At 44.7% G+C, this 17958-nt stretch overlaps 1 protein-coding gene across 14 annotated transcripts in view; it reads right to left on the bottom strand.

Annotated features, from left to right (window-relative positions):
* The window catches only part of Tmod (tropomodulin), a 46314-nt gene that overhangs the window by 5589 nt on the left and 22767 nt on the right, over positions 1–17958 (bottom strand). For 2 of the 14 annotated variants that reach the window (XM_077409719.1, XM_077409777.1), the window contains 9 exons: positions 11428–11580; positions 11186–11353; positions 10714–10840; positions 10419–10639; positions 10196–10350; positions 10009–10105; positions 9770–9917; positions 8046–8164; positions 2555–3055 (listed from right to left, as the gene is read on the bottom strand). In XM_077409719.1, coding sequence (XP_077265845.1) covers positions 8061–8164; positions 9770–9917; positions 10009–10105; positions 10196–10350; positions 10419–10639; positions 10714–10840; positions 11186–11353; positions 11428–11580 — 1173 coding nt within the window. In that variant the 3' untranslated portion in view covers positions 2555–3055; positions 8046–8060. Of the gene's footprint in view, positions 1–1787; positions 1854–2554; positions 3100–6839; positions 6920–8045; positions 8165–9769; positions 9918–10008; positions 10106–10195; positions 10351–10418; positions 10640–10713; positions 10841–11185; positions 11354–11427; positions 11581–12127; positions 12539–17958 lie in introns of those variants that run through there. The other 12 variants (XR_013257494.1, XM_077409794.1, XR_013257490.1 and 9 more) reach the window with 12 other exon arrangements.

Here is a 17958-nt window from a genome sequence, read left to right as displayed (position 1 = left end):
CGGCGGAAAGAAAGAAAGGGTGAAATGGAAGAATAGCGCCCGGCGATAGAAATTCTAGGCAATCTACTCGGTAATTGAAGCTTCCATTATTTTTCCGGCAGAGTTGCGTACAACCAACTCTTTTGGTCGATTTTCTTGCTTCCCACGTTTCTCTGGCGTTTCGTAATGCCGATACACATACGTATGTATATGTATTTTTTTAGGGGTCAAATGTTTTTGAAACTGTGCTCCGGAAAATTCAGTATCTTCCCGAAAGAAAAATGAACAACCAACGTCCTGCGACACAACGATTTAAATAGAAAAATTCTGTAATCCCCCGCTATGGATTTTAATAACAATATTAAGCCGAGCGTTTTTAATTTTCACGCTAAATATTTTTTATATTTCGCGAATAATATTTTCAATGTATTTCTTATGTATTCTCGCGTATCTCTCGCTGTACGGTACCCGCACACTGTCCGATCATCGGGGGAGTGTTTTCCTTTCGTTTAATCGCAACAAATTAGTTCACTTGATTATCAGTAAACGTACGATTCTTCATGCTTTTACGGAGTATTAACTTGTCAATTACTATATTAAAGTAGAACCAATTCGTGCTAATCATGTGTATATTACTACTGGTTAACACATGTCGTTAACGCATTAGACACAATATTCTATTAGATACAATATTCTATCAATTTAATACACAAGTAATATAGATAGAGATCGATGTTAACCATATACTTTGCTATAATACACAGTTTGTGCTACGTCAGTGCCTACGTGTTGGGGATGCAAACATGTAAATTAGGTACAGGATTCCAATATAAAGAGATACTAGCAAAAGGTCAATCGGTAATGCATTCCTAAATAAAATATATCAAGAACGTGGTGTGTAGAATAAGTAAAAATTACACGACGTACATCCATCCGCCGTGACATCTCAACTTCGCCATTTAACGTCCGTCTGTTAATAACTTCTCTTAAAAGCTCACTGTTAAGAACCATTTTTAATACAATGCGAAATTAACCCATCGCATGTTCGACACCGAGATCGAACCACGTTTTCGAGGACGGCAGGCAAGATTTCTGGATTGCAGCTTACGTTTACCTGCGGCAAGAACGATTCCGGGTATAGCCCGAGCTACAAAACAGCGGCTAATCGGGACGGTGAAGCTTGGAAAAAGTCACGGTGCCTGTAAGCGTGCCATAATATCGAGTAACATGCAGCCCTCGCGCGCGATATACAAGCTCTGGTACGCGCTTAATCATTGCACCGCGATCGCGGCGAGATCGGCACGCACGCCGATAAACGGGGGTGGGCCGGGCGCCTCGCGAAAAATATTCTTCGGGCGTTTACCGCGCTCGGAAGATATTTCGGTCGTTATCGCGGTAGAGTTGGGGCACGGAGGCAATGAATACGGGGCAAGGAATTAAACACGGAATTAAAAGAGTGGGGAATTAGTTTCGATATATACTTGTATAGGAAAAACCATGCTTCGGTCCACGATAAATTTATTGTCGACGTGCTTTCTAATTTTGACGCTTAAGAAAAAAAATTTCACATTAATTTCAATAATAAACTGTTTTACATTAATTCAGATTTTTTCTTATTACGAATTAAACTTCAATTAACGAAATATTTAACACTGAATATTAAGACGGAATAGTGTCAGCTTGAAATTCCGTTAGTTTTCTATACGCGAAAAAAGAAAAGCTCTACCGTCAAAACCGAAGCCGAATACTACAATTTGCAAATTTCAAAAACCAAGTCACGATTTATGCATGCAGATGTAATAACGTACGCCAATTATTTATTTCTTCGGCGGTTTGGCATCGGGAGAAATTGGAGGCTTCGTAACAAGTTCGCGCTACTTCCGCGTATGCGCCCATTCGGGGCAGCAATTAATTCAGGATCGTCACGCGACCATCGTCCCGGAATTGTCCCGCCGTCCAATTTCGGGAATCGTGCGTCGCGCGTCGCAATGTAATCGAGCCACCGCAGTGCGCGCATAAGAGAGAAAGAGAAAGAGAAGTACAATGTATATATATCGCACAAATATATATATATATATATATATATATATATATATATATATATATATATATGTATATGTGCTCCATGGACAATACTCATGCAACACGGATGGCGAATATGTACAGCGTCGCGAGGGGATGTAAAACTGGCGGCGGAGGCGAAGGGACGAGGTAACGGCGAGCAAACGAGAAACGGAGAAATGCGATTAAGCAACAGTAGTCGGCGGTACACTGCGGCATTCCGATCTCGACGATTGCCAAGCGCGGCGTCTCTACGTCAACGGCCAATGTTGTTGTCTGGCCGTCGATCCTATGTAAATTTCATTCCCGGAGTCGGCACACCGTATACGGTCATCTTGCGAGACGCTCGGTGCTCGATCGCGTCGTAAGTGGAAACGATCGTCGAGAACGTTACACGCAACTGTGTTATCGTCGACTGTTATCGTCGAACGTGTATGTTGATCCGAGTCGGCTGCAATTTAAAGAGAGACGGCCTGAAAATTCGAAGGGACAATCTCACGATTCTTCTCTTGACTTTGTTATTTATACTACATTTCCTTTTTTATTTGCATCCGTGAATACTCGCAATACATTTTCCTTAAGGAACGATTAATTTGGCGCAAATTCGAGGATTGAGGGTCGGAATCCCCCGGAAGCTCTCAAATTTGATGCTACAGGCGTCGTCATATATTGTCGTATACATACAGCGAATAGGGAGTCAAGTAACATAAGCATGCAGTTTCTCATCTCGCCATCGCCGTCCCACTTTTGTTCGCATTTCCTCGCACAGAGGCAACAATTTTCTTGGCATTCGCGCAAGGATAAGTGGGTTAAGCCTCTAGAGCGATGACATGGCGGCAGTGACATCGGTCGATGCGCGAAGGAAGTGTACGATATTTATATAACATAATATATATGGTGCGTATTATATATATGTGTGTGTGTATGTGTGTGTATATGTATATATGTACAAATAATACCTAGGCAAACGCCACTTCGCGTTAAGATGTTGCCACCCCGAGCCGGGACTGCCGTACTGCAACAGACACCCGAAACACTGTCATCATATGCGTTTAGCAACTAAGAAAAAAAAAGAGAAAAGGTATTCTATTGTTCCGAAATGCATGCCGGTAAAGAATACGCAAGAAAACAGACACGAACGTGCCGCTCGACCTGCGTTGCATCCGAGAGGCGCGATCTCCCAATCCTTTTCCACAATTTCCAATTCCGTACGACGTTTAAGAGGGAAAGAAAACGCGCTATATGGATTTATATATAATTATCCTCTTCAATTCTTTCTCTTTATATTCACCAAAATTGTTACCGCGCTAAATTTCTTATACGCGGGCATCCCGCGGGCTTATCCTCGCGTGTCCGTTTTTCCGAAAAGACGCGATATTCGTAAAACCGATTTTCAGAGTTGATCCGCAAATAGGCAGCGCACGCGATGACGTGCCGATCGATCGGCTATCGTTGGCCTCGGCGAAGGGTACATTACTTGATTGAAGGGACGGACGTACCACTCCGAAACGCCCGGCCGTAATCCGCGCCGTAAAATAGTAATCCCGCCGCATGGCGGGGATAACACGGCGGAAACGTGAAACACCCTCGCGGATCACTGAACGCGCGTCGCTTTTTAATTGTCCCTCGCTCACGCGCGCCGGCGCTTCGCCAAATTGTTTCGGGCGAGGCGGCGGATATATTCCATCGCTCTCTGTGCAATCGCAATTCCCTTTTTACGCCACTCGCGATTAAAACGAGCCCCAATTTCACCATTTTTCGCCGTTATCAAATCAGAAACTCGACTCGAGAGTGCGTATACTTTTCTTCGAGGCTCTAGAATTTTTATTGTCTACTCGTCACGAGTAAAGTATACGCACAATCGCGCGACACGCTTCAATTTAGCGCACGTAACACTGGCGGTGATGATAATTCGATTGAGAGTATATCGCGTATCTTTTTCCTCTATTTTTCTGTGTACCTACCTCTCGTATTTCGCATTTCGGTCGAGCGACATGGCATGCCTCGAAATGCATGCAATATGCATCAGTCTCGCGAGCTGCTCTTGCGCATCGACGTTAAGAGTCCTCGACCGACGCAACGTGCAATCCGAGCATATTCCGAGAAAAAAAATCTCGCGCGCGCCGAAAATTTCCGCGATTTTCCCCTTTTGTCCGCCACGTGGCTGGTCCGTTTTCGTGGCTGGTAATCCGCCAGTTCGTAATTATTCTCGCGGGTCTATAGCGGCATCGAGCGGAAATTTAAAAGCCCCGTAATTTATCGACGGCGAGGACGTAAAGCGCGCTCGTCCCGATTGCGTTCCATTAATGCGCGATTTTTTTGCTCGCCGTGCCTTCGCAGGCGCGTGACGACAAAGGACCTGTGGCGTCTAAAGATTTAATATGCATTGGCGAACGCGTAACGGCGACGGGAATCGCGCGAAAATGCCGAAGAGCAGCTCGATAGCGAGTCGTAAATTTTATGACTCTGGTTAGTGGAGAGAAAAAAAAAGTCTCTTGTGTGAAACTGCAATGGCAAAGACACAACGCGGCGCGGCGTTGTTGTTAGTTATCAGAGAGATGCGAAAAACATTAATCCAATTACACACAAAGTTCTCCTCAGACTTCACACACTCTCAGGAGGAATATATATATATATATATATTTTTTTTTTCAGTCTATATGCCGCGATGTAGAGAAAAATTGCAGGCGATCGGAAACTGGCGAATTAGACGCGCTGCGAGAAAAGATCTTTCAGAGAAGCGTTAAAAGAGTCAAAGCGCTCATTATCGCTAACGTTAATACACTTTGTTCCCAAGTAAGATATAGCGAGACGAAACGCACGCATATGACGCCGCGAATACAACACGGATATCCGCGGACATTCTGTTATCGCAAATTTCTAATTGGTCGATAAACGGGCGAGCACAATTTGAACAAAATCGCAAAAATTATTGTAATTGGTCCCGCGCAGTTAAATCCTCAGATCCGATAAAATCCGCGCGGAGCTGCGATCGGGGCGATCGGAAAGTCATTCGGATTCAAGCGCAAAATAAAAGCGATATTGATTATGATACCGGACAAATGTGCGTTTTCCCTTTTTTTTACCGCGTAAAATGGCAGGAAACAACGTAAAGCAATCACTGCCTTAATTAAAAGCCCGTAAAACCCATAAAGCTTGGCGCGTAATAGCCGCGCGCCGTTATTTACAGTTTATTCTAGTTTCGGGCGCGATTTACGCGAGCGAGATCTTTTCCGTCACCATATAAATCCCGCGCGCATAACGTAACCCGTTCCCATTGACAATTAACATTTCATGGTTCACGCGGGAAGCCACCGCGCGTGCCGAATATTATTTTAAAAGACCGCGCAATCCGCGGATAAATATTAGCAATTTCGCGCCGGGTGCGCGAACGTTTCGCGGGCTCATTAACGCGGCTCGCGTCGTTAATCCTCCCCCCCCCATAAAAGAGTGGATTGTTCTCTCTCTCTCTCGCAGCTCCTGCGATTTGCATTTTAAAAATAACGCTACCGCGCGACCGGCGTTTTGTCATCGTTATGACACCCGGCGCCGATCTGCATTAGCACCTCATAAAATCTCGCGGAGCAAAACCCGATAATTCGCGCGCAACTCGAGCTCGCATGGAGCTAGTATTAAATTTAAAAGCCAGACTCGCTGGAAGAATAAAAAAAATCCGGCAAGAGAGGTCCGAAATAGAAAAGGACTCCGACGAGTCCGCAAATTAAGGACGATCGATCTCGCGGGTATTTCGGTATCTCAGAATTTGCGAATCTCGGGGATTCTAAACGTGGATGAAAAAAATATAGCTGCATTCGAGAAATTGCACGGAGAACCTGCGAGATTTTAGAAAAATTCAAGGGACCCCGAAATAGTTTGCCCGGCATTCACGTAGATGCCGGCGCTAATTTTTTCATGCCAATTATTTCGAAACGAAAGAAAGAGAATTATTCATCCCTTTCGCCAGCGAGCGCTCGATTAGACTCGTTAGTCGGACTCTCCGTATGGGACGAGCGTGCATAATTGAACGGTACTCGCGTGCAAAAAAATACTCGCGCGGAATAGAGCTCGGGCGCGATTCACTCGCGGTATAAGACGTCAGTCAGTTTCGGTTGCACCGACGTCGGCGCGGCGTGTGTTAAGCTGTCTTCCAGCTGACGTGTTAATGCCGACAAGGCGTCACGCGAGGCGAATAAAGCTCCTAGGAGCTCCCGGCTCCTGTGGAAATTAACGCGTCACGACTTCATTGGGTTTGATAGGACGCGTCTAAACCTCATTGCACCGCCTGTCGGGGCAGGTGCAGCTAATAATAATGATGCTGCGCGTAAATCGAACTGTGTACGATGCTCGAGGAAGTCACGCAACTTATGTCGCAGCTCGGCGAGCGAAAGTTATAACATTCGATTCGGCAACGATCCGTTATCGATTTCATTTTGGAAATAAACGAAATGAGACATATTGCTAATTGCGTTTATATCGGTGATCGCGTGACTTCTCAAAATAAGGCCGAATCCATCTCCGAGTGTTCACCTCGGGAACGGAATTGGAATTGAAACGAATGGAAATACGAAACCGCCGCCGCTCTGTTCGCTTTGTCCCCGCACGAACGACCCCGACGAGTGTTCCGTTCGCGACCGCGTTTGAGCAACCCTATGCTTTTCTCGCGGCGCGATTTGTCCAACGAGTGAAGCCGTGTTAGTGAAGCTGTAAGAGATAGCGTTGGCGTTGGTTAAGCTTTCCCCGCAAGGGGAAAGGATGCGGCTCATTCGGCTGACGGTCTACCACACAGCGCGGGTAGCTACCTTTCATTGAATCAAGGCAGGTTTCCTGTGGTTCATGTTAAAGAATCGGAACTGTAGCCGCAGCGTTAGATCTTTCCGTACTGTTGGGAAAGAATATGTGTCGTGAGTTAAATTAAAACATAATATATCGCCAGCTTGGATTCGCAGAGTCGCCGATAAGAGAGATCTCGCGGCACTCGACCGGCAAGATAAGATTCCGATCATCAATCACGAGTATCAATTATCCGTAATTAATTTTCAAACGGCTAACTAACAAATCACAGAGATACGGGCCCGATGTATGGGAACTGTTTAAAGACGGAAAATGTGCGCCGTTCAAAATATCGAGGCTCGACATACGCGTTTTCATCAGTCTTGCAAGTCGAGGTAGACCGCTGTAACACGATATCGCGAAATCGACACCGTTTACTAAGGGGACGTGAGCGCGACGACGAACACCTACATATGCATCGAACAAATAAACGAGGAGACTGGCGTATGTTACAGAATAGGGGGGACCATCGGTTCTGCCTGCAAAATGCAATCTCGCCAAGATACGGGTTTGAATCGTAAAAACTAGACCACGTCATCCATACGTATAGTAATATTAAGATGTTAGAAGAAAGTCGAACTTAAAAACAAAAAGTCGAACGGGATGCGAAAGACGGAGAGCAAGGAGAAATGATGCCGACAATGTAAAATAAAATCGTGCGGGATGTTAATTAGGTATGTGCGTGCTTAGACGTTCAATCGTGTGATCTTGTTTCAGAAATATAGGGAACAAGTCGTGTTCGCTCAGCGATTAGACAGATTCGAGAGGTAATTATTGTTACGCGTGACATTTCTTTCGCGAGAGGAATTTTAGATCATAATGCACATGAAAATGCAAACCTCCTTCTAACAAGCTCAATCGAGTAATAAAAATCGACAGGACACATTCGGGGTTGTCATGATAATTAAGAGTACTCGATCTCGTCAAGTTAATGCATTCCTTTGCACTCATTAAAAAAAGTAAATCTATTGTACGTGAAATGATGTTTGTCTGTCGGAGAATCGAGGTTCTTCGGGAGATGGCATTCCATAAGATCTCTTAACGTTAAGATTATATTAAAACGTTAACGTTATGGAAAAGAATACGAGTGCAAAGGGTCAATCGAAAATATTAGAAACAAGTTATCAAGTCGTGGGGAAAGACGAGTTCTCACTTTTGACAAGAAAACTACTCACTGCGCTGCAACAGCGCTATGTTCTATTTTTTAAGTCATCTGCGGGTAGAACGGTGAAGGTTGCAGGACCACCAGCGATCGCTACAAGCTTAGCTCGTTCCATGGGTTCCACACGACAGACTAGCCAGATAAATGAATCGATTAAAATCAATGATAATCTAAATCGAATTGTGAGACCGAATTTTCGATAAAAACTCAACAGAACAATGAAGAATAGAATAAGGATTTCATAGCTCTTATAATTTCTGTAAGTTATAAAGGATTTCGGAGTTTTATATTAAAAAGAAGAGCATATATATATATATATATCGGACTCTGCGAAATAGATCTCTGTAATGATGCATGCTATAAAGGAGGAGAAAGGGAGGTCATGGTTTTGGCAGATTTGAACGTGGAATTTACGATGATTAGATTGCAATATTTCGGAAACTAAACTGATTTTAATGCGACAAGAAAATGCGGATACCGTTTGTTAATTGTACTTTACAATGCCGTATTTGGCGACAAGCGAGAGCGTAGTAAATTTATCAGCGCAACTTGAGCAAAAGCATCTTGTTAAATAAGATCAAGATCACAAAAAGACCGTGTCGTTTAACGTCGATCAAGCGCGAGTCCGATCGAGTTTACAAACTGTTTAGTTAAAGATGAGAATTGGTCAATATATCCGTACCAAATTAAACTACCCTAATCGTCGCTTCTTTGTGTCTCGCTGAAAATTGAAAACAGGCAGATCACCGTCTGATAGTTGCACTGCTTATAAACATCTTTTTTTATCTGTATCTTTAATAACAGCAGACGAGACATAAAATCGATATATAGGAGAGTAGTAAAAAAGAAACCAGATGGTGTGTAAAGACAGGATTCAAAACATGACGTGAGAGGTAGTTATGTTATTTGAGGAGAAACAGCGTTTTTCAAGTAAAAATAAAATGTTTAAGACATAATCATTCTTATATATTACTTCATAAATCTTTTGCGTATTTTAAAGTTGATTTTAAGCAGTTTTCAAAAAGATTTGAAAAACACTGCGTCAAAAAATAGAAAATTTCATATTTAGTCGCACAGGAACGAGTCGGGGGTCTCATAATTACCTCTATATGTCACTAACTGGAAAAATAATAAATGAATATAGCGGGACGAATGGATGAATGATGAAATGTGCTATAGTAAAGCGCTACGTGAGACTACGAAGCAGATTCGGAAAGGTTAGAAGCATTTCGTCGCGTGGTCTCCATAGTCCCCCATACAATTGCTCCCATCTAAACGGAAAATTAATAGCACAATTATCATCGTAGCAGAGACAATGATATATACGTAACGTGTTTGTGAAACGCCTCATTGCACTGCCAACGTAATTTACGACACCTGCTCGAGATTATTGAGCGCTGACCCGTGAATGGAGCGTCGCACTTGACGCCCAAGTGTAGAACATCAATTATTTTAACCTTCTAAGACATACGCGCCTATTTCCGTAATAATATCCTTGTCAAAATGTTTCTTCCATGATTCACATCATTAGAATTTATATACAGTGAATATTTGTAATGAGCTACGCAAATATGTAAATTAATGCTAGTTATGTTCTATCAAATAATATATAATTTAAAACACCTTTTCATTTCTAGAAAGATGATATTTCATTCATCTTTCGCGTTTTATGGGCTACCTGAGCTATAATAAGTATTATTAATCATATCGGCGTTGCGATGCTTTTTATGTACTTACTCCTATCGATGTTGCGTTGCAGATGTGCAGCTACGCGATGTCTAGCATCATTGAACTCGAGATGCAACCCGAGTCGTAGCAACGTCGGGTTTTGTTCTACCAATTGTGTGATTTCCATCTCAATCTTGTTACCCAATACTTGTGACCTCTGAAAAATAACGCGAATATCTCGATAGATTTCGTTGTCGCTACTCTCGCATAAAATGTTCGTGCACATGATTTTATATATGACAACTTACCTGATTCGAACATCGGAATTCTTCGATAGACTTTGTCTTAAGAAGGGACCTGATGAGCCTTACTATCACAGGCGGGCTTATGAAATTTGTTTCCACGCTGAAGAATAAAGACATTTTTAAATTAAAATAATGAGAAATTATCAGCGTGTGAATTTTGTACACAATAATATGTCATTTTTGTACATACTTGAGTACTTTGAGTGTCGAATTCTTCTCCACGGCATCGGCCAGCCGTTGCGCGGTCTTGTCGTTGAGTCCAACGTTAGTTAAACTTAGCGACTCGAGATGTGTATTCATTTCCAAACCTTCAAACAACTGGATGAACTTTTCGTCCGAAATATTCTGCAACGAGACAGCGTCAGTTTAGCACGAAACGCGTCGTTCCCTTCGCAAAAGTACAATCGACTTACTTTAATATTGTTCCAATTTAAATCGGTTAGAGACGAGTCATCGTCCCGCACTTGTTTAATGGTAGCGTCAACGTCTGTGTCATTAGGCGGTTCCATCGGATAAGCTTTTGGTTGACTAGCCTTTGTCACCCCGTCCCAGCCGAGTCCGACTGGCTGTCCGGAATTCAGTAGAGACGCATGATACTGATCTTGATTCATCATAGAATGGAATCCAAGAATAGCTGGAAGGAAGAGGTAGTCTCAATCGTTTATCTCTCCGATATAACGGGCTTTCAGAAGCGATCAATCTTCTTACCAGCAAGATCAATGATTTCTTCTTGGGTGGCGGCCGAAAGCGCCTGTTCATACTCTTCCCCGAGATCTATCGCGATCTGTTCATCTGCCTCCTTCTCTTTCGTGTTGTCTTGCGGCGGAGGTACCCACTGAAATGAATGATATTAATGGATCGCATATAAATCTGGATCACAAAATTTATTTTGCTAGTTTTATTCAATCAAACACACACACACACACATACAATGACTTCTGCTTTTGTATATTTCTTTTCCAACTACAACCTCAGATTTCAGACTCTATCAGACTGGTATTATGGCCATGGGCGATGACACATAGAAAAATTTAAGCAGTTTAGTAAATTGACCAAGCACACAATCAAATATTCTTAAAAACTTAAGATAGCTTTTTGCTATCTTGATTTATTTACTTACTGCTTAGATTCTTTTTATGTACCATGGCCCTTTTAATTTGTAGACTGTTACAGTACTCACTTTCTTGCCCCTAACTACACCAGGTACGTATGGTTTCAATTCTGGAATATCAGGTGTCTCTAGAGCTTGCTTGTTGATGTGCTCAATGAGTTTCTTGCGATTCAGCGGCCCTGTGGGACTCTTGTCGCATTCATAGCTGCAACGTTGCGAAGGCGGCATAAAGCTGTCCTGTGTAAACGCAACGTAGATTCAGCATCTCGATAAAACTGACAGACCTTTTTCTTTTTAGGAAATACACTTACATCAGGATCCACCTCCTTGGCCAATATGTTAAGCTCCTCCGGCGTAAGCTCCGCCAGCAGTTGATCCACGTCAATGTCGTCATACTCGCTCAGATCCTTGCCGTACAGCTTGGCCGCCGTCGTCATGGTGGTCGTCTTGGTCGTCGAAGAGGTCTGTAAATCGTCCCATGGTGTTTGATCAACAACCGAGTGTTTCCTCGACATTTTGCAACGCTCTAGGCTACGCCCGGTACGACGCACTACTCTCGCAGAGATATCATTTCAACTAGAATCAATTGGTTACGATAATCGCTACACTCTAGATTAGTCTAAGACAACGCAATCGCGCGTTATCGACGTCTCGGGTTAATTAATCGCGGCGCGGGGGAAGGTGCGCGGGTACAAAAGGCCGTCAACACGGAGGGGACCGCGCCCGTCTTCGCGAGGAGGTGTCTTTGCCGACCGACTTGCGTTATCAGGCGGAGGCGCGTGACGCCGGCCGTACGACCGCGATCGACTGATCCGATCGCGGCGACGTCCGCCGCGTTTAAATTCGGCTAGCGTCCGGTCGCGGCTGATGCCCCCTGACCCAGATAATTCGGGATCGATTTTCATTGACAAGTCGCGTGCCAAATCAGCGGCGACGGCGCGGCGGCGGGGTCGATCCGATCCCGCCTTGCGTCGACCGCCCGGCCGACGGAACTCCGTTTTTGGGACTTACTTCGATGACGCGTCGCCGCGCGGTGTCACCGCGGATCTACGTATTATACCCCGTGCCGTCTTCCGTAACGTGGATGGAAAGATTGAGAGCCCGCTTCTCACTTTCTCAGACGTTCCGGCACGATCCTCACGCGCACGATGGTCGCACTTGTGACGGATATACGTGGACGCGTACGTCTACGCTGACCAGCCCGTGGCGGAGCGTGGCAGCGCCCTTTAACGCCGACAACGCGATTGCGCGACGATCGATCCTGCGCCCGGTAAAACTTGTCCAGATTCCGGGATCCTCGAGCGGGACCCGTGCCAAGTCTCGTTTTCGTTTAAACGGATGTAAACAAGGAATCGCGGGGTCCCTGCTCCCTGCTTGACGCGGCTACGGGTCATACGGCTACCCGATACGCGATTTTGACTGTACGTCACTTGGACAACTGCAACTCAAGTTCAACGTTGCACGCGACGCTGGAAGGGAGTTATGACGAGTGGAGTGTAGGTCGGAGCGAAAGCGGGAGATTTGAAGCGACGACGTGACAGCGCGTCGCGTTGCATTCGGCGTAGATGCGTTTCGGAAAGGGTATTGAGTGTTTAGCATTTAAACCAGAGACGGATATGGACATTATTCGTATTGATTATTTCTCTGCTAATTATTATTCATGAGATTATGAATTTGGAAATTAAAATTTGAGATCCCGAACATAAAATCCTATCAATTCTCGATATCGCGATTTTCAGGATTCTCGAGATTTTAGATAGTTTTTAGGAAAATTAGCATTTCAGAACAACTTTCAGTGCAACCTTCTTGATTATACATTCTCTTAATGCTTCGTCAATGTTTAATTTAGAGTCTCACGTTGAAAATTCCAAACTCAAAATTCTTAGAAAATTATAATTAACAACCGAAATTACACACGTCTAAAGACAAAAATAATATCCCGCGAAAAAAAATGTTATAAATCATTTTATAATATATTTTAAGAATAAGACATGAGGTAACGCAAAATATATTTTTAAGATGTCTTCTGATAATTCCGTATGAGGCATTTTAAAATGATTTTTGAACGATTTCAAAACATCACAACGTTCTCTGGATACATAATGTATAAGATTATGACATAGTATAAATGTAGCTATATTGAAAGAGAGAATAGCTCGAGTTCTTGAGTTTCCTGTTTACTTGCAAGTTTCATTTCTTTTCTTTCTCGAGTGAAACGCTGGTATCGATTGATAACTCGTTATCGAACGCAACGATGCATCTCTCATGTAATGTCGATCAACTATCAGGTTATTGTCAATGTCTACACAGTCTTATCGGCGCGTATCGCCTGCTATTCAAGACGCATTCGTCCATCGCTCAATTCGCTCGCAACTCGCAATGCAACGTGCATTCGAGAGCCGGTATAAAAATACCCGCGCACACCCGGTGCGTGTGCATCCGGTAACGCGCAAAACCATGCGGCACGAGTCATCCGCATATTAATCGAGCCCCGGTCTCGGCTGACCGTGAAACCGGCACGTGAATCTAACTTTGCCAAAACCGGCGATTCCCCTTCTACGATCCTCCTGTTGTTCCCTTGGATCACGTAATCCGCGGGGGCACCCGCGGCATTGGCGTAATCGCGGCGCGACCCGACAGCGCGCGGAGCCGCTCAAGGTCACCGCGAGAGAGAGATATCTCGGGCGAGAGAAGAGGGAATATCGGACCGTGGAGGAGGTGGAGGAAGAGGAGAAGGAACAGGTCGAAGAGGTCAAAGGGAAACCGCGATATCCATCGAGATGGTCCATCGGAGACCATCGGGAGACCATCTCCGGCGCGGCAGTCCCGATCGGATTGTCCGTCGCGCGTTGTAGCGCGCGCGCGCGCGCGCGCTGGTAAGCAGCGCGACAGCCCGCAAAAATAGCTGAGGCCTCCTCGCTGAGGCTGGCACGCTCCCAACAGGCTATACTTGGACATACCCGCGCACGCGATTATTTATAGTGAAGCGCGAGAGAGCGCGGCCACTGGCCTTCTTACGAACTAACCAGCCCGCAGCTATATGCCGCAGCCAGAGGAGACATTCTGCCGCCCGTGACCTAGGCCCGCATTAATAACGGGCTCCACCCTTGCTTGCCTTGCGAGCCACGAGGAACTTAGCACTTTGCACTCGCCGGCGGGCGTCAGCCCGCTGGCATCGAGCGCCTTCGCGCTCCTTCTCTCGCTCTCCCCCCGTCCCTCCTTGCGATTTCGCGAACGGATCCTCTCGTCTTCTTGGGCTCTGTCGGCTTCGCTTTAAGTCTCTCGGCACCTAGTTCGCCGCCGAGGTCCTTGGACCCTTTGGCAAATCCACGGGTCCATTCGTTCCAGACTCTCGAGAGATTGGCGCTCGCGTTTTCGGAGAACTCGGACTCGTTAGTGAGACGATGAACATTTCTCATTTCATTTTTATACCATTTAACTAAATGTAAATTCTGGACGGCAAAACCTATTTTTAAATCCGCGCACCACGAGATTGCGTTCACGAGCGCGAAAACTAGCGAATTATAAACAACAGCGAGCCTGACAGGTCTCCGGAGAGGAGTTGTGCAATTTAAATGAGCTACTAAAAATACATCATCTTTTTTCGCCGAACGTGTTTCCTTATTTTCCTCTCGCTCGACCAGACGACGATCGTGAAAAAAAAAAGTCGGGGATACGAAAGTCACCCAGTGTGAAAGATCACATCTGTCCGAGATATTTTTATCCAGATTTCTAGAGTCATTTTCAATGTTAAGGTGATAATTTGCCGCCTATTACGCGCGCGGGATGTCAACGAGACGCATTGAACCGAAGAACGGCCGATGTTGAGAAAAAGTTATCTTTCAGCTGACCGTAATGATCTTATTTGATTTCTATCACGTTTCTCTGTGATTTGTTGTTTATCTAATTTCTTAAAGACTTTCCAGTGGTACACCAGATGCCCGTTACGAGGAAGTAGGTCGAAAATGCCGCCGTGTCGCGATGCGCGGCGCGATGGAAAACGCAATCGGCTTTTTTCTCCCCTTCGGAAGAAAAAGCGGGATGGGAAAGCGAGTCATTCGCGAGCGGATTGACCGGCGACGTTATCCCGAGTTAATTTCTAACGGCGATTGATCGGCCGACAGGTGCAGGAAGAGCCGCGAGATCTGCATCGTCAAACGTGACGATAACTTTCGATGCTACCTGTCTGCGCCAGTTATGTTCGGTTTCTCGCTTTGCTTAAGCGTATGCAATCGACTCGTTTGAGGAGAAACGCTTTTCACCTGATTATTCCAAAAACGTGGGATATAATATTTTTAAGAATTATTTTCAAGAATTATTTTTATAAGAATTGAAAAATAACTCTGTAATTTTTTAAATATCCACAAATATAAAGGAGGAGCGGGCTAATTAAGAGCCGAGCGCGGTAAACAGTGCGCAAATTATTACGTCTATAATTAAGTGCTACTTATTTTGTACGTTTCAATCCAAATTTCGGACCGTCCTCAGCAAATCGATTCAATCGTGCAGCTAGAACCGAATAAATTCTCCCTTTACGACTGGAACCGGAGGAAGACTTATATTATACGCTTGTCCACATTGAGTGTTGCTGGAAGATCACGGACAGACGCATGCACGATTGAACAGATTGTTAATTGCCTAGGATGGTCCGAAATTTGAACCAAACGTACAAAATAAATAACACTTAATTATAGACGTAATAATTTGCGCACTGTTTACCGCGCTCGACTCTTAATTAGCTCTTCCTTTACTTGTGAATATAACATTTTAAGATTTTAAAGATATAAAACTTCAAAAAGGTAATTAAATTCGCAGCGTTAGAACAACGACGTTAAGCGTTATATTTTAACGTAAACATCCTCGTGGTCAATATACGATTCCGAGCCGTCAACAGGAAAATTCGCGTTATCGCCCCCGCCGTATCTTAGCCGCGAGTTTCCTCCGCTCGGCTTCGTCTAACGTGCACGGAGCGTGCATGAATCAAGCGATCGTTGAGGTTCGTTTGCGGCGTAACGGTCGTTAAACATCGTTTTATGCGGCGTGACGTACCGCCGCAACGGTTTCCACGGCGTTACGCCGCCATCAGTAGTATTTATGCGCGTCTAACAGCTGGCGAACAATGTCGGGAGACATATTGTTCAATGACCTGGAGCCGTTTTCTCGAAGTCGCATGTTACGTTCGACGGCCGTTGCGGATCGGTATAATCAACGTCGACATAATAATCATCACCTACCATCGCTCCGTACGTTTCTCAGCCGCCGCGCGCCTGATCTCGAGGCTCGTGCATGTATAATTACAGCGTGCTGCTCGATATGTAATGACGGTAATAACCGCCGCGGAGATCTCGTAAGTCTCTGCAGCACGCGTAAGTTAGATCGCGACGTATAAATCATATTCGCGAGACGATTCATCTGGCGCGGTTCGCAGTCTGCGACCCTCGGAATCATTTTGTTCTCGCGAGGGTATAAGGAGACGCGCGCGTGCCAAGCACGCGCGTTGCACAATTTCGCGATTCCTCGTGCCATCGTGGTCGATTTACGTTTCCCATTTTCTGACGTAGGATCATTTTCTCCACATGGGAATTCGTATTGATTCGGTCTCTCGATCCGTCGTTCGATCGGGATTTTCCTCTCTCATTTTCTTCCCCTCTCTCTCTCTTTCTTTCTTTGTGTGTGTGTACAAACAGATTTTCGCTGGCATTGCGCCAGGCGCTCGAACGGGAATTAGTAAAATCGCTTCGGTCCTGGTTAGCGCGAAGATTCCGCGATTATGAAAGTGTATCGATATCGGCCTCGCGATCTGGGTTATCGTGTCACCTTTTCAATTGCTCGACGACAAACCGGCGGATGTGAAACTCCATTTAGTAATTAGATCGACATCACGCGCGCTTATATAGATTAAGGATGACTATATTAAAGTCAAACTGAACGACAGTTTGATTGGATTAGATGTGCGTAACCAAAAAATTGGGATTAAATTGAAATAAGATTTGGAATTGAATTAGGATTTACTCGAAATTGAATGGGAATTAAACGGGCTCTCGAATGGATTAAACTCTGTAATTAAATGCGTGCGAATATCAGGTAAGCGTTTGTCTGCAAGTTGAATCGAAACGTAAAGTTCAGATAAAGTTCAAGAGCGATATGTCCTTTCAACACGATTCGCCCCAACAAGCCTCTCTCTCCATTTATTTCATAACTTATATTCTTCATCGCGACAATCTATAAAACGGTAATCACATTTGAGAGATCGTTCGATTATTCGTCTTTAACGCGTTTAGTTAAAATTTCAATAAAATTCAGTCAGTACCCTCTCAATCAAATGTATCCATTTGCAGACTCCATCCACCGTGACGTCTGATGTACCGCGTGAATATTCATCGATCGACTTCCCGGTGAAAACCCTTCTGTGCAATAATTATCAACGGCGGGCGACGAAGCGTAGCAATTTTTAATACGCGCGGTCTGCAACGCGTCGATGCCCTGGTGGATACCGAGGCGTCGCTATAAATTGAGCGAGTCCATCGACGAGCATGTGCGACGACGGAAACGCTCGTCCGTGGTAATATCGTAGGTCAGTGATCGCGAGAATTAATTCCAATTACTTTCAATCTGCACACTTGTATCGTCTACTGACATGTAATTATCATACGCGACATCGAAACTCTGTGTGCTATTCGCTCCTCTTATCGCGCTATAGCGCGATCCTCAGACGAAAACTTCGAACCCTTTGATATTCGAACGTCGAATCGGAAATCGGATACTCGAATGAAACAAATTTTGAAATCGATCGAACGTCGTAATTTTCTTTATTTTTATCTTTGCTCTTGAAATTTAAGAGA

Source organism: Temnothorax americanus, unplaced genomic scaffold (genome assembly GCF_048541705.1).
Source record: "Temnothorax americanus isolate GAGA-0224 unplaced genomic scaffold, ASM4854170v1 Scaffold10, whole genome shotgun sequence".
NCBI lineage: Eukaryota > Metazoa > Arthropoda > Insecta > Hymenoptera > Formicidae > Temnothorax > Temnothorax americanus.
This window is presented reverse-complemented; position numbering and strand designations above follow the sequence as displayed.